This window comes from Carcharhinus amblyrhynchos, chromosome 7, assembly GCF_965287045.1.
Source record: "Carcharhinus amblyrhynchos chromosome 7, sCarAmb.v2.hapA, whole genome shotgun sequence".
NCBI lineage: Eukaryota > Metazoa > Chordata > Chondrichthyes > Carcharhiniformes > Carcharhinidae > Carcharhinus > Carcharhinus amblyrhynchos.
Genome location: NC_137330.1, coordinates 89,661,262 through 89,678,865, shown reverse-complemented (window position 1 = coordinate 89,678,865; position 17,604 = coordinate 89,661,262). Strand labels below are relative to the sequence as shown.

At 41.8% G+C, this 17,604-nt stretch overlaps 1 protein-coding gene across 4 annotated transcripts in view; it reads left to right on the top strand.

The window, feature by feature from the left end:
* The window catches only part of ankrd6b (ankyrin repeat domain 6b), a 201,692-nt gene that overhangs the window by 159,999 nt on the left and 24,089 nt on the right, over window positions 1-17,604 (top strand). For 3 of the 4 annotated variants that reach the window (XM_080192770.1, XM_080192771.1, XM_080192772.1), the window contains 6 exons: window positions 2,708-2,806; window positions 8,016-8,114; window positions 8,253-8,351; window positions 10,252-10,350; window positions 12,260-12,337; window positions 12,694-12,798. In XM_080192770.1, the coding sequence (XP_080048896.1) occupies window positions 2,708-2,806; window positions 8,016-8,114; window positions 8,253-8,351; window positions 10,252-10,350; window positions 12,260-12,337; window positions 12,694-12,798 (579 nt within the window). The remainder of the gene's footprint in view (window positions 1-2,707; window positions 2,807-8,015; window positions 8,115-8,252; window positions 8,352-10,251; window positions 10,351-12,259; window positions 12,338-12,693; window positions 12,799-17,604) is intronic. The other variant, XM_080192773.1, reaches the window with a different exon arrangement.

The window sequence follows — 17,604 nt, the reverse complement described above, 5'->3', positions numbered from 1 at the left end:
TAAATCCCTAATGTAGGAGCTAATCCTTGCAAACAGCATTCTATGGGTTTTTTAAAAAAAATCTATAGGCAAAATCCAATAATAGTTACCACACCAGGCCCTTGTATCTTTTAGAGTTGCTACTGATGTAGGGCAGAACAATTAGTTGTTCAAATAGGCTTTCCTACAGACACAACTTACTGGGAGTTCACACATGTTTCCATGCTGTGGGCTGAGGTCTCAAAGCAGCTAACTTGCATTGTTTGAATTTACTCCTGATATACCGTTTTCCCTTTTGATCGTCCCTGATCTGAACTAACCTCCTCAGAAATCATTCTTAATTAACTTTATTCCATGAGTTCACCCTGTGTGCTTGTGAAATTCACATGTATTTCCCCTTTGAACATCTTATTCAAACCCTTGATGTTGTATTCTTCTTTGTTACCAACTTGCCGTGGGTAAATACCTGTTTACAGGATTGCTGGGTTCATCAACGTACCGAAAGCGCGAGTTCCGTTAGTCTAGCAAAACTGTCTCTATCACTGTACAGTTTCTTTTTTTAAATAGTTTTTAATGAAAAACAAAACCAGCGGAACACATTCTCCTTGATTTTTATGTTACACTAATTTCCTAACAGTATGGGGTGGGGGCAAGGATTGGCATGAATGGGGCAAAGGAATTGTGCCGTGAGGGCTGGGGGAATGTTTGTTTGTTCTATAATTATTTATTTCAATGCCAGTGCCAGGGCACAGAAGCAGACCTTGCATTTTCATTCTAGGTTCACCCATCCTGACTCCTGCTTCAGCCAAGTCCTCGCCCACCCATACTGAAAGTCTGACCTATGGGTGGTCATTTTTAAAGGCTAGGTTCGCCACGTGGGGATATTTCATGACTCGCAAACCTGATGTGGGAGATGAAAATCTGGGCCGGCATCGTTGGAATCTGGAAATCAATCTGGCCCATATTGAGGAGCTGAAAGTCTTTCTGATTTTTTGGGGGCAAAATTTGGCTTGGGCAGACATATAAATTTGATAGTCTGTTTCATATTCTTCAAATTTTCCACAATTGGTCCAAGATGACTTTTGCCACTTTTGTTTCTGGAAACCTGTAGTGGTTTTGTATAATATGAGGTTGGCCGCTCTGACCCCAAACCATATTGAACATGAGTCCATAACACATAACCCACCAGTAATTAACACTAAATTGGGCGCCCCTCAGAAACGACATGGAAGTAGTGGATAATTTGGGAAGTGGATATGCCACAAGGTGGACGGTTTCATTCTGAAATAGATATGAGAAGAGGGAGCATCACTTTGCACCTGATCGTGCTGTGTCTGAGCTGAAAGTATTTAATGCTGACTGGCCCAATTTCACCATCAAGTTGTGCCTGTTTTCGGGCACGAAAATTTGGTAAAGTCGGGTGTGAGGTGAATAGTGCAATCCATGCCCGCTTCTGCATCGGTTCCCCTTTTACCAAGCTCCAAAAATGGCATGCATTTAAATTAACTTAATAGGCTGCACGCCCAACCTTACCGGCACTTTCCTCTTTACCACCACGTTCGCCCATCCAGAATTGGCGCAAAACAGATATGCTCCACAAAAGTCCGATTCGGGCACGCCAGCTAGCGAGGAAGTAAGTGCCAAGCATCCGACAGCTCTCTGCTTGAGATCGGTGGGAGGGTCTGCTGCCACTTTGCCTGTGATCAGTGAGGGGGAAGAGGGAGGTCCGCTGCCACTCTGCCTGAGATCGGTGGAGGGTGAGAAGAGATGGAGGGGCCCACAATCGTTCTGGGTGGCAGAGCAGGTGGGGGGATAAGGGGGTCAGTAATGTTGTGGGAGTGAAGCAATATCTGTGGAGGCCAGGGGTATGCATTATCTGGCCCGGGAGGGATGTGGCAAGGGAGCAGCATTCTATCTTTTTCTGTGCATGCGCAGTTGGAGGCACTGATCAGAGTTGCAGGGTTGCGGGTGCATTAAGACCTGCCCATAGGCTCTTGCAGATTTGGAATCACTGATATTTTTGCAGACAGAGTGCAATGGGGGGCCTGAGAACAGGTCTAAATGTTGGATCTGAAACATTTCCAGTTTCAAGTCCACCCAGCATTTAGAATCAAAATGGTAAAAATAGGACTCCCTGAATGGGAAGAAAAATTGTCACATTTCCACAAAATTGACAAGCCATGTTTCTCTTCAAGTAAAGCCATATTCATAGCACATGAGTATCAGCCAATGGTCAAACTTTCAATGGAATTACCATCTCCAAGTCCTGGTGCTCACCATTGACTAAAAACTCAACTGGACCTGCTGCATAAATGCCCATGCCTAACCATTGCTGAGGCAAAACCTGGAACTTAGTATCTACCAGCAGTGTGTCGGTACCTTCACCACAGACACTATCAGTCAATCAATGCATGGTAATTTTTTGTCTGTATAACATGCAAGAAACAATACTTTTCACGGTATGCATATGACAAAAATAAATTAAATCAAATCAAACCAGTCAAGAAGGTGGTTCACCATCAAACTTGCAGGACAACAAAAGGTGGGCAATAAATACCAATCTTGCCAGTGATACCCATATCCGAAGAATGATTTGTTTAGAATGATATTAGATTCATATTGTCTGTGAAATGTCCTTGTCAACAAGCATGTTGCTTTGTAATTGACCTTTGTGTCCTCAGTGACGTTGATGTTAAGTGTTTGCTTTGAATTTTATTTGCATCTTCAGGATGGTAACACTGCTCTGCATGAAGCTTGCTGGCACGGATTCAGTCAATCTGTCAAACTCCTGGTCAAGGCAGGAGCAAATGTCCATGCAAAGAATCAGGTTAGAAAGAAGGATTGTATTTTGGGATGTTTTGGTTTTTCCTAATTAAAAGGTCCACTGATCTGTGTAATGGATTGTGTATGAATACTTAGGTCAGGAGTCTATATCAGGCAACAGATCAGCCATTCGACTTCATTGGAAATGCAAATTGGGAAATATGTGTAACGGGTGACAGATCCAATGGGGCCCATTTTATATCATTGCCCAAAGTCAATGTTAACCCCTGGGCTTGTTACAGGAGAAATTTCATGAACTTTCCATTTTTTAATAATGAATTGCAGATGGTTGTGAACTGCAGTCTCCCATGGTTCTTGCAGCACGTTTTGCCAATGTATCATTTGAAGCTAAAGTTCTTGACCTTAGCCAGGCAGTCATGTTTTCACAACAGGGCTCATTTTCAGAGATGTATGGTTTATGGATTTGCACAGAAACCCAGGCTAAATGGAAAATTTTCACCCATGAGTACATTTTCCAGAAATTGATCCCTGCTGTGTAAAATGTCAATGTTTTGTAGTAGTAATTATCAAGAAGCAATGTTTTTCTAACAAATAACTTATTTATGCAAAAAATTACAGTGTCTGCATGACTTTGGTTACCACATTTTTCTCTAAGTGTTGTCATTCCAAGTCTCATTCATCTATAGCCTCTGCATTAGCTGGCAGGAAATAGCTCATAGTCGGACAGCACCTCAATTTTAAAATCCTCAGCCTTGCTTTCATATCCCCACATATGGCCTGACCACTCCATATCCCCACATATGGCCTGACCACTCCATATCCCCACATATGGCCTGACCACTCCATATCCCACATATGGCCTGACCACTCCATATCCCCACATATGGCCTGACCACTCCATATCCCCACATATGGCCTGACCACTCCATATCCCCACATAAGGTTTTGATAATCTTTTTAATATCTCTTTCTGTGTCTCTTTTTTATTGACAATGCCCTTGTTGAGTGCCTGGGTGTTTTGGTAAATCAAAGGTGCTGTATAAACACAGGGTTTTGTGTTGACAGTAACAAACTTGGGGTGATTGGATATATTTGTCATGCCATTTTGAAATGATCCTTTTGAACTGATTTGAGCCACTTGACTTTGAGGCTGGATTAGATCCAAATGGATGTCTACTGATGTAGGCCCATGGGACAGACTGCTATCCATGGGTTCCTTGGTCATTTTTTTTTCTCCATCTTCATTAAGCTCTTTGCTTATTATCTTCCCTTTGACAAACATGTGGGAAATTGTAGCCACAAGCCTAGCAGGTTCAGCACCAAGCTACCTGTCCCGATTGACAAAATAATCTTTAGGAACAAAACACTTAATGGGCAGAATCATAGAATGATACAGCACAGAAAGAGGCCATTCATCCCATGGAGCCTATTCTGGCTCTTTGAAAGATCTCTCCAACTGGTTTGATGACCATTGACCTGGTCAGTACATGAGGAAACATAACTAATTTTTAAAAAATTTGGAATCTGTTGTCATTTTAAGAATTTTTGGAAGGGACTTTAAAGAATTAGCATCAATTATAGAGGGACGGATTATAATTTTCTGGGATAACAAAAAATACTGGTCCATGTTACGTGGTGATCCTTGACCAGAAGCAGTACCAACATGAAGAAAGTTATAAAAGAAGTCATGTGGCTGGCAGACACAGTGGAGAGCTGCACACATGATAGGGGGGGGGTTACAAACAGAAGAGCTGGAAGGTGAGGACAATCAGTGCACAGTCACAAACACAAAGAGAAAGCAAACAGAAAGAAGAACAGGGAAAATTCTTGTGGGATAAAGAAGAAAATAACTTTTTCTTGAGTCTTTTTTTCTGTTTGACAGGAACTCTTGGGAACAATGTGTGAGCTAGCTAAAAAAAAGTCTCGGACTTGGGAAGCAATGTGAATAGTTTGGAAATGCCAAAGAGTTGGGTGTTTTCCCAGACGTGACCAGACCGTGAACCAGATTGTTATTGGTTGGTAGGTTGAAAAGGAATTCTGGAAAGCTGCTCCATCAGGTCTATCACAGCCTGAGAGAGAGGTTTTGTAGAGATATGCCTTGCTGATGATAATTATACTCATCGACTCAAATGTGAACGTTGAAATTGAACAGGGCTCCTGATCTATCCTGATTGAATAAAGAACATCATATCATGTTGCACAGTGTAGTTATGTAGTGCCACATTTGTGTGGGAAATGATGCGAGCTTCAGGTTGCATAAGATGTATCTTTTTTTTAAATGAACTATTTAAAGTGACCCTTACCTTTTTATTTGAAGCATCATTTGCCCGTTAGCTTATGTGTAACTTGCTTTGGATATGATTCAGGTAGAAGCTACAAAAAATGAAATCTTGTTAACTTTTATTTTTCATTTGGGGCTCATTCAGTAAATTTGATTGTTTTTGTTTACGGTTTCCCCAAGAGGATTCTAACACTGGTGTCACTCCCTTGCTCCTCCTCTGCAGCCCCACAAATGTTTTCTCCTCAAGTATTCAATAGCTAAACCAACAAATCAAATCTAAATTCAGCATGACCTGCCACATCCAGCCATGAATGGTGGTGGACAATTAAACAACCAACCAGATGAAGGGGCTGCACAAATATCCCCGTCCTCAGCGATGAGGGAGCCCAGCACTTCAGTGCAAAAGTCGAGACTGAATTATTTGCAGCCGGAAGTGCTGAGTGGGTGATCCATCTCAGCCCACCACCTGCGGTTCCCAACATCACAGATGTCAGCCTTCAGACAATTTGATTCACTCCACATGATATCAAGAAATGTCTGAAGACACTGACCATTACAAAGGCTGTGGGCCCTAACAGCATGCTGAAAATGCTCAGGAACATGTCATACCCCTAGCTAATCTGTTCCAGCACAGCTACAATGCTGGCAACTATCCCGCAACGTGGAAAGTTGCATGTGGAAAAGATTTGTTCACAACAAGCAGAACGCTTCTAACCTGGCCAATTACCACCCCATTAGTCTACTCGCAATCATCAGAGAACATACAGAAAGTGTTGACAGTGCTATCATCAGCATTTACCTGTTCACTGATGCTCAGTTTGGGTTTTGCTAGGGCCACTTCATTGCAACCTTAATCCAAATGAAGGAAATGGGTAATAAATGCTGGCTCAGTCAGCGATGCCATGTGCTATAAATGAATGCATTTCTAAAAAATTAATCTAGTGACCTTTCATCATTAGGCAGCACAATGGTTAGCACTGCTCCTCACAGTTCCAGGGACCTGGATTTGATTCCTGGCTTGAGCCACTGTCTGTGTGAGATTTGCAGGTTTCCTCCAGGTGCTCTGGTTTCTTCCCATAGTACAAAGATGTGCAGGTTAGGTGGATTGGCCAAGCTAAATTGCCCTTTAGTGTCCCAAGATGTGTAGGTTAGATGAATTAACAATGGTAAATATGCAGGGATAGGGCAGAGGGGTGGGTTTGGGTAAGATCTTTTGGAGAGTTGGTGCTGACTCGATGGAGCAAATGGCTTCTTTTTGCACTGTAAGGATTCTGTGATTCTATGGGCTTTATAAAGGTATCATCATGTGCCAAATATCAGCCAAAGCCAGGTTATCAAAACAGTCATCTCCAATAAAATAATGGATGATTAGGACCTGTTTGTGGATGAACAGCCAATCTGGAGGGAAATGGGCAGTGGGAGTTTGTAACTGGGGAAGATTGACACAAGAAATCAGGCCAGTTGTGTTTGCTGCTCACATGGAAAATGCAGCAGATCCTGGTTCTTCGGAGTAAAGGGACACTGAGGATTATTAGCCTTCTCCAAATGTGGAATTTAAGGCGGAATGGCAGCATGAGAGAAAGGAGGTGGAGGATGGCTTTGAATAGAGATGGTGGGCAAGTAATGTGCTTGAGAGGAATAAATATGAAGTTAATGTGACTGGGAAATTGCCCCTAGCTCTTCTATGTCCAAAGGGCCCAAGTGGGAAGGAGTGGGGCAGAAATGGATGATAGAAATAATTGAGAAGTAACTGAACACGAGGGGATTTGGTTTATGTTGTTAATGTTGGTGAGTAGAGACATTTCTATGTGTGTCATGGAGAACTTTAAGAAGAGTTTCCAAAGCTTCTGAGAAAATTCTCAAGTTGAATCCAAAGTTTAACTCATCTCTTTCTATAGGAGTCATTTCAGAAAGGAAGGTACTGTTTTTGAACTGTTCAGTCTTCTTCCATCTCCATTCTCAGGTGATGCATTCCAGATTAGCAGTCAGAGTATTTTTTCACCATATTGTCTTTGGTTCTTTTGCCAATTGCATTAAATCTTTGACTGCTCCCAACCCCCTTTATACTGGAACCTGTTTTCCTTCTTTACACTATCAAAATGCTTCATGATCTTGAACATTTCTATTCACATCCCTTACTTCTGTTTAAAGGAAAATAATCACATTTTCTCTCGGCCTCCTACATCACCGAGTCCTTCATTCCTGGTATCAGTCTGATAAATTCCCTTTATACCCTCTCCCTTGACATCCTTCTGAAAGTGTAGTGCCTGAAATTGGCCGTAATATTTCAGCAAGGGCCTAACCAATGATTCAGAAATGCTTACCATAACTTCCTAGCTTTTGTATTCTATGCCTGTATTAGGAAAGCTAAGGATCTCAGAGACATCTTTAACAACCTTCTCAACTCGCCTTTTGAGTTTTCATAAACGGCCTATAATGAAACATTAACTGCTAAGGACTGGAGTGGAGGCACATTTCAATGGCATGTCTTCCCTTTGTTTCTATATATTCTGAACTCTGTTGCTGGAAACGTACAGTTCTATTTTCTGCTCTAAAGTCAATGTGATCGCTTTGTTTCCTGAAATCAACATTTTAACGTTCTGTTTTCTACTGCAAGTAGAAAACAGAAACGTATTTCTTCTTCCTTTCCTCCACATAAACTAACCACTAACATCTATAGCCAGTAGGGCAAATGAATTGACTTGTATATTGGGGTCCTGTCTGCCCCATTCTCAAATTGATTGTCTTGAACTGTGGGACAGCAGGTTGTTGTACAGTGTGGCTTCCTCCTCTCTTTTTGAAGATAAGTGTCTGACCGCAATGAAATGCCACCTAATGATTTGTATGGCTGAAATTAATACACGGGAAATTAGCATGAAAACCTTTTGAGATTAAAAAACTGATCGTCATCTTCACACACAATTATGCTGTTTAGTAATTTATCAGTCTTGCTGCTTGTGTCTCCCTTAAGGCAGGTAACATAGCCCTCCACTTGGCCTGTCAGAATGGCCATTCCCAGAGTTGTCGTGTACTATTGCTAGGAGGGTCCAGACCTGACACTAAGAACAGTGTAAGTGAGGGTCTGCTCTTTTTTATATTTTTGACATTCAGAAGATTTCTTTTCAAACAGTTATCTTCAATAAGTATGTTTATCTTCAGTAAGTGTATATTCAGCATGACTTGGACTTGAAATGTTTCTGTTTTCCAGATGGGTGACACATGTTTGCATATTGCTACTCGTTACAATCATGTGACTATTATTAGAATCCTCCTGAGTGCTTTCTGTTCTGTCAGCGAGAAGAACCAGGTCAGTGCATGAGAAACTGTCTGTACAGTGGGGAGAGGATTTTTAGCCCCCATCCTAAAAGGGTTGGGAACAGAGGTGGCAGGTCATGGAATTTAGCATTGACAGTTAGTGTGCCCTGGCTTCATCCCAGCTCTGGGCTATTTTCTTGGGCGACAGGATGGCAGAGCGGGTGTGGCAGGCAGCAAGGTGGGCTGCCAATTCAGCTAGTTAAAGACTTGTCAGGCCAACTGTTGGAAGAATTTTCCAGTTGGCGTCCAAGTCCTTGGTGGGGTCAGAAACAAACCTAATCGCCTAGAAACGGCCTCCTGGTAGCAAACCTGAGGCCAGCGCTCCAGACTGACCTATAGGGCCTCACTGCTGTCCTGATTTCAGCAGCAGGCACACGCTGTCCTGTAGAAGTTCAAAGAAGTTGGCACCTCCATTTTGAGGTGCCTCTCCCTCAGTTAATTACCAAGAGATCCAGCTGCAGCCTCTGAGCTGAGGACCTTCAGTTGATTCTCTTAACGTCAGGATCACATTTACCATCTTTAATTGACAGTGAGCCTGCCCTCTGGCCATTAGTTGGCCAAGTTGGGAAGAAGGAGAGTGACTACCACACTGAGGGCTTCTGGCCCTCATTTGAACCTGACATCAGGCCCTGTGGATGTGTGTTATTCTAATTTATATTGTATTGGAAGTATGACATTTAAACATTTTGATGGGCTTTAAATAATAAAGTAATGCATTTTGTAAACGAAAGTAACAACTTATTATGGAAATGAGCGAAAGCAATGCTAAAACCGAAAAGACTATAGTCGGCCCAACCACTATTAATTACTATTTAAAAATAAATACAGAAATGTGCCACATGTATTCTATATGTTGTGTCCACAAATCTGATGCTTTTAAATGTTAATTCAGAAAGCCAGGAAAATGTATTTTTGTTTTCAAAGGTAGTTGATATGCATTCCATATCAGTCTAAGTTGAAATTGTTGCTGATGTCCTTATCTCATACTTTTATGTTGTCCTGTATTGAATATGTTGAGCACTCAGCAATCTGGCACTCCAAATAGAATATAATGCATCAAATATTGTTGCTCCTTGTTGAATTTCTCTGACCTCCGTTCCATATCTGCTATTCACAAAGTACTGCAGTTAATCTCCTAACTGCTTCTTTCCCTCATTGCTTTAGTCCTTAATTGTTGAATCAACACAGACTTGAAATTTATTTAAACCTTTCAAACAACACCCTAAGCTAATCAATTGATTCTTAGTCTCAGATATGTGAATTCTACCCTTAGTCCTGCAGCGTGGCCAGGAACACGAGGTGTTTCCCGCTGCAGACTTTGTCGGGAAACCACGCCATAGCTTCAACCTCATAAATTATGTACCACGCTGTATTCTGTGGCAGGTTGGGGATGATAGCATGGGTCCCGCTATCATATCTGGCTGCCATATTGAAAAGGTGCCCAACATCATAGGGCCACCTTTGAAGACCTCCTGAGAAAGAAGATGGATCTCCAGGAACATCCTGAGGCCAGACAATGGACCTCCTGGGTGGCACTAAAACTGAAAGATCCACCTGCAGATGACCCTCCGCCCCACCTGCAGATGCCCTTCACCCCCAACCCCACTTGTTGCTGTGGTATTCCAGTACCAGGGTTGCTGTAGGCTTCCATCCTGAATTCTGGAGGCCACCCCAGGCACTGTTCAGGTAAGTGCCATCTTCTGCACGCCGTGGTGTAGCAGAGTGCTTCTGGATTGGTGTATTTTCCTGCTGCCGTCATGGAAAATCAGGAGTGTGACGGGGGTGTGACAGCGTTCTGCCCTCAGAATGGTACCTTTATCAATTCAATCTCATAACCAATGTAGAATGTTGCAAAGCTCCATGAGCTCTTCTGACCTGATTTCTGCTCACAGGCCGGAGATTCTCCACTCCATATTGCTGCGGCTCTCAACCACAAGAAAATAGCTAGACTCTTATTGGAAGCTGGTGCTGATGGAAATATTGTCAATAACGTAAGTAGGCTTTATGTTATTATTAGTGAAGTTCTTTCAGTGGTTTTTCATTGGCAGTGAGAAAAATAGCCCGGGGTTTGCATTTCAGCATGAGTTTAACTGAGGCTTATCTAAAACACAGTTCAAAAACATCACCTTCCTTTTTGAAATGTCCACTATGGAAAGGAATGAGTTAAATGTTGGATTCAACTTGAGAATCTTTCTCACAAGTTTTGAAATTCTCTATGGCACATATAGGAACGTCTCTACTTGTCAACATTAACAAAATAAACCAGATCCCCTAGTGTTCATTTACTTCCCAATTATTTCTATCACCCCTTTTTGCCTCACTCCTTCCCACTTGGGCTTTTCTCTCCTGGCTTTTCCATGCCTAGTTTCCCAGTCATGTTAAGTTCATATTCACTCCTCTCAAGAACATTGTCTGCCTACCCTCTGTATCCGAAGCCATCAGTCCTGTACATAGAATCTCTACAATTGCAGAAGGAGATCATCCAGTCATTGATAACAATCCCACTCAAGCCATGTCCCCATAACCCCACATATTTAACCTGCTAATCCCCCTGGCACTAAGGGGCAGTTTATCATGGCCAATCCATCTAAACCGCATGTCTTTAGAGTTCTCTCTCATATTGCCATTCCACCTTGAATTTCCCATTTGGAGAAGCCTAACAATCCTCAGTGCCTCTCTTTACTCCGAAGGGAAGAACCAGGATCTGTTGCATTCTCCATGTGAGCGGCAACCTCAACTGGCCCGATCTCTTGTGTTAACCTTCCCCAGTTACAAACTCCCACTGCCCATTTCCCTCCAGATTGGCTGTTCATCCACAAACGGGTCCTAATCATCTGCAACTTTACTGTGGATGACTGCTTTGATAACCTGGCTTTTACTGATACTTGGCATATAGGTGGGTGATACCTTTATAAGATTTACAGATTTCAAAGCATTTTTAATTAAAATCTCCAGGATCCCGAGTTATGCCTTTCCTAACAAGGTATAAGTTGTTATGAATTAAGTACAATTTATTAAGTAAGATTTTACATATACTTAACACAAAACAATGAAGACTACGCAGAAGTTCTACATCCCTTAAGTTTTTAGAATTCTTTGAGCTTTGCTAGCAATGTATCTTTCTGATGTGCGAATAATCCAAATACACCTCTTACATTGGCTTAGGATGCATGTCACGCCTCCTCCATAACTAAGAAGCGGTTAGCGCTGCTGTCTCTCTGAACCAGAGACCTGGGTTGATTCCCAGCTTGGATCACTGTCTGTGTGGAGTCTGCATGTTCTTTCCACGTCTGTGTGAGTTTCCTCCAGGTGCTCTGGTTTCCTTCCACAATGTACTGGTTAGCTGCATTGGCCATGCTAAATTCTCCCTCAGTGTACCCGAACAGGCACCGGAGTGTGGCACCTAGGGGATTTTCATAATAACTTAATTGCAGTGTTAATGTAAGCCTACTTGTGACATTAGTAAATAAAATAAAGTTTGAATTAAGCAAGTGAAAATAATGGTGAAATTAGTCCACTTGACTATAAGCTTTGTTCTGAAATATTGTTTGGTCTGTGTAGGTTATTTTATTAGCTGTCTGACTGCATGTGTAATGTATGATAAATGTAGGAATTGAGGAGTCATTTAAATATCTGTTATCTAGCACAACTTGCTAATTGTACGAATGAAAGCTGAAGTTTGATTTATGACAAGATGATCAATTAGCTAAATCACTTGATGGCATTTTTATATAATTTGTGCCTGGTCTGGCATAAAATCCAGTGGATAGTTCATTATAATCATAATAATTCACATTGTTCCACTAAAGTGGTGCATTAGAGAGACTAATAGTAGTCAGGTTGAATACTCCAAACTTGATTATATGGAGAAATGATTTACCTCCTTGATTCTTTCTGTAGGCAGGCCAGAACCCTCTGGAAGCAGCTAGAGAGCATAATAGCCCTGAAGTGGCCCTTCTTCTCACCAAGGCACCACAGGTAAGAGCTCGTGGCAATATCAGGGGCCACATTTATATACGGAAGTCAGAGTTGAATAGTGGAGACGGATAAATATTCTGTCACCTTGCTTTGTTACCTTCTGCAGCAAGGGAGTATTTGAATTGAACGTTTTTTCAAACAGATTGAAAGAGTGGATTAGAGTTCACTTTGAAGTAATTCATTGCTTATAAAACACTCTATCTGATATAAATATGTAAATACCAATATGTTCTTTGTAACTGTTAGGGTCACAACTGGAGCAGGAGGTGTATTAAAAATTGAAATGAGATAAACCATTGTGAGGGTTTTAACTTTGTGTTGATTTTTTTGATGAAAGTCTGTAAAAATATTACCAGGTTCTCAGTTTCTGCCGTGGGAGAAGTTTGAGGAAGAAAAGGGAAAAACTCAAGGAAGAACGAAGAGCCCAATCTGTACCTCGTGATGAATTGATCCAGAGTAAGGTAAATGCATGTAATCCTATTAAATTATTGATGTGAAAAGATAGACTTCTTGGATGTGGCTATTTAAAAAGAATTTTGATTAAATTGTTCCTGTTCCTATTCATGCCGAATTAGCTGATCTAAATGGGGATAGCTGCGGAGGGAGAGAGGGGCTGGTGGGTGGGTGGGGGTGGGGGAGGGGGGGGGGAGGCTGGTGTGCTACCTCGGCCTCAGCTGGGAAAGGGGCAAATTAGTCAGTGTTCCCACCTTATCACCACCTAGTGGAAAGCTGAAGTCAGTGCAGGATTTGACCTGCAATGTTCCCACTGGGAAGTAGCCTTCTGGAGTTCATTGACAGACATACATTAGGAGTGGCAATTGTTGTGGGCAGTTTAGTGGAACTGTAGTTCAGTCTTTTCAGAACAAGAAGATACAAATTAGGGAGGGGATGGGGAGAGGAAAAATACGTACCAATTCAGTGCTGATCGTGAGCAGACAGTTGTACTGAACTTTGATCACTGAAATCTGACTCTGGGGTGCATGATCAGTTCAAGTTTTAATCTGGAAAATCAATGTACGGTAATTGAGGAGACGTTAAGTTTGACTTCAACCTTGATTAAATTTTGATATGCATTGAAATGTTGACAGGGCAATTCCCTGTATTCAAACCTACTTGTTCATCTCAAATATGTGTTTGAAAATCTGTTGTATAATATTGTGCAAATCATTAGAACTCAGACTAGTTTCCAAGCTTGAAAACACTGAGGTTACCATTGTGAAAATTCTCTCATTGAGGATTTGGGTTGAAGAGATTGGACTGTTGTGGTCCCGCAACAAAGATATATTTATACCTTGGGATATATGGGTTCCTTACCCACATTCTGATTCCATTCTCTTCTAGATGAGTTGGAAGAGACATCATAAATTGTAGCAATATTTTTGTCTGGTTGGAGTAGAAGTTAACAAATCTCGACTGTGTAATTGATCCCCAATGTCTGGATTATTTCATCATTGTCCTGCAATCACTTCTGCTCCTGCCTCCATATATCTACCTCAGGTGTGCTGTAAAGTTTCAGCCTTGTCTACATCCTGTCCACTAGTAACATTATTCATAAGCATGGGCTCAAATTTCATTTGCATGCTGACAACACTCAGTTCCAGCAGTTTGCCCCACACTTGTCTTCACGGCCACCAGCTTACTGGCCTGACTTGTTTGTGCAATGTCAAACTACAGACGAGCAGGAACATTCCCAAGTGTAGTGTCAGCAACACTAAAGCCATGACTCAGAGCCCCTGATTCCATCTCTGGCCTGCTGCTCGTAAAGGTTGAATTCTCTTTAATTCTGAGCTTGGCTTCCGACCTCGCATCCTTGCCTCCGTGAGGAGCACACATTTACAGATGATCCAAGATAGAGCAAAGCAGGATGATACAGAGGTGAAGATACAAGGTGTTAACAATGATGCAAATATGAGATCAGAAGCTCACCTTGAGATCAGCAAACAGTGGTAGAACCAGACAGAGTCAACATGGATTTACAGAAAATAAATCATGCTTGTCAAACGCTGGAATTCTTTGAGGAGCTAACCAGTGGAGTTGAAGAGGGGGAGTCAGTAGGTGTGGTTTATTGGGGCTTTGAGAAGACTTCTGACAAGTTCCACGTAATAGATTAGTGTGTAAAATTAAAGCATGTGGGGATTCGGGGTGGGGTTTTGAAATAGAACATTAATTGGCAGACAGGAAACAAAAGGTAGGTATAAACGGGTCATTTTCTGAATGGCAGGCAGTGACTAGTAGATTACTGTAGGGATCGGTATTAGGACCCTAGCTACTCACTATATATATGAATGATTTGGACCCAGGAACTGAGTGTAAAATCTTCAAACTTGCAGATGACACAAAGCTGGGTGAGCTGTGAGGAGAATGCAGAAATGCTTTAGTGTGATTTGGACAAGAAAAATGAGTAGGCAAATGCATGACAGATGCAGCATAATGTGGGTAAATGTGAGTTATCCACTTTGGAAGCAAAACCAGGAAGATAGATTATTATCTGATTGGCTATAGATTGAGAGAGGGGAATGTGCAACGAGACCTGGCTGTTCTTGTGCACCAGTCACTGAAGGTAAGCGTGCAGGTGCAGCAGACAGTAAACAAGGCAAATGGTATGTTGGTCTTCATAGTAAGAGGCTTCGAGTACAGGAACAGGGATGTCTTGCTGCAATTATACAGAGCATTGGTGAGGCCACATCTGGAATATTGTTTGCTACTTTGGTCTCTTTATCTGAGGAAGGATGCCATTGCTATAGAGGGAGTACAGTGAAGGTTTACCAGGCTGATTCCAGGGATGGTGGAACTGATATAGAAGGAGCAATGCTGGAGTTCAGAAGATTGAGGTGGGATCTCATAGAAACCTATAAAATTCCAGCAAGACTAAACAGGGTAGATGCAGAAAGAATGTTTCCAAAGGTGGGGGTGTCCAAAACCAGGAGTCGCAGTCTAAGGATATAGGATAAACCTTTTAGGACTGAGACGAGGAGAAATTTCTTCACTCAGAGAACGGTGAGCCTGTGGAATTCACTACCATAGAAAGCAGCTAAGGCCAAGGTACTGTATGTTTTCAAGAAGAAATTAGATATCATCTTGGGGTGAAGGGGGAATGCTTATCGTGTTGGATGATCCAGCCATGATGGCTTATTCCTCCTATTTTTGATGTTTCTCTGTGATGCTAAGGTTGCAAACAGACTTGTTTAATCTCTGGACTGTTGGGAGGAAGGGGGATGGAATCAGTAGCAAGGGAACTGACTTTGGAATGTGAACCAATAACAATTTCTTCAGTCTTCACAAATTTCAATTAGAGCACATTTCCACTCAACCAGTACTGAACGTGAGATAAACAGTCTGATAATTTAGCAACAACGGAGGAGTGGAGAGAGACATTGGTGAATAAATCTGGGTGTCATCCATGTACATGTGAAAACTAATGTTGTGCTTTTGGACCATGTTGCTAAGGAGCAGCATTTAAATGAGAAATAGGTAACGGAAATGGATCGAACCTGGGAATACACCAATAGTGGGGGTAGGGGTGGGGGGGGGGGGTGCGTTCAAATGATTCTGTGGTGGCAATTAGATAGATAAGAATGGACTGTGCGTGAGAGCAGTCCCAGCCATGTGGATGACAATGGAAAGGCAGTGGAGGACAATGGCAAGTTCAACCATGTCAAAGGTTGCAGGCAGGTCGCGAATGATGACAAAGGAAAGTTTGTCTTTGTTCATGCTCGTCTAGGATGTTATTTGTCACTTATATAAGAGTTGTTTGCATGGCAGATGCAGTATAATGTGGATAAATGTGCACCTGAACAAATGCCAGTGTGGCAACTAGAGGATTTTTACAGTAACTTCATTGCAGTGTTAATGTAAGTTTACTTGTGACACTAATAAACAAACAAAAAAAAAGTGAGGTTATCCATTTAGGTAGCAATAATAGGTAGACAGATTACTACTTGAATGGGTGCAAATTGAGAGAGGTGACATCCTTGTTCATCAGTCACTGGAAGTAAGTGTGCAGATTCAGCAGGCAGTAAATAAGGCAAATGATATGTTAGCCTTCATAGCGAGAGGATTTGAGTATAGGGATGTTTTGGCGTTGGTGAGGCCATATCAGGAATATTGTGTGCAGTTTTGGTGTCCTTATCCGAGGAAAGATGTCCTTGCTATAGAGGGAGTACGGCAAAGGTTTACCAGGATTCTTGGGATGGCAGGTCTATCATATGAGGACAGACTAAGTCAGTTTGGATTATGTTTACTGGAGTTTTGAAGAGTGAGGAAGGAATCTCATAGAAACTTAAAAAATTCTAACAAGGACAGACAGGGTAGATTGAGAAAGAATGTTCCCAATGGTAGGAGAGTCCAGAACTAGGGGTCATAATTTGAGGATAAGGGGGTAAACCTTTTAGAATTGAGGTGAGGAGAAATTCCTTCACCCAGAGGGTGGTGAATGTATGAAATTTACTACCACAGAATGTAGTTGAGGCCAAAACGTTGTCTGATTTCAAGAAGAAACTAGATATAGATCTTTATGCTAAAGGGATCAAGGGATATGGGGCAAAGTGGGGGGATCAGGTTATTGAATTCTATAATCAGCCATGATCAAAATGAATGGTGGAGCAGGCCCAGAGGGCCAAATGGCCTACTCCTGTTTCTAGTTTCTATGTTTTGGTACTGTGACTAGAGCCTGGAATTCAAACATGGAATCCCAGGAAAGATGGGAATGGATTTGAGGTGACAAGGACTTTAGAGTGGAAAGGAATGTTGGAAATGGGATGATTGTTTGCAAGGATGTTTTTTTCCAGAATCCGTATATGGGATAAGGGCATCACTGGCTGTACCAGCATTTATTGCCCATCCCTAAGTACCCTTGGACTGAGTGGCTTGCTAGGCCGTTTCAGAGAGCATTTAAGAGTCAACCACAATGCTGTGGGTCTGGAATGATATGTAAGTCAGACCATGTAAGTTTGGCAGATTTCCTTCCCTAAAGGACATTCATGAACCAATGCAAGGATGGTGACAGCGAAAGTCTTCTTAAAATCTTTTATCTCAGTGCTGCTCCAAATCTAGTTTCACCATTGTGACATGCTTTGGGGATGTTTTATTCCATTAAGGTCCTATGTAAAGTTATTGAAACAGCCATCAATGATCTTTATTTCTCATTCTGTGATGTGGTCTTTAAAGATACCTATTTTTCCCTCCTCCCCTCCCAAAGAAAAAGTACCTATTGAATGTCCTGTATCTATTCTATAATCAATTGTATCTTTAATCTCATATTAAAATGT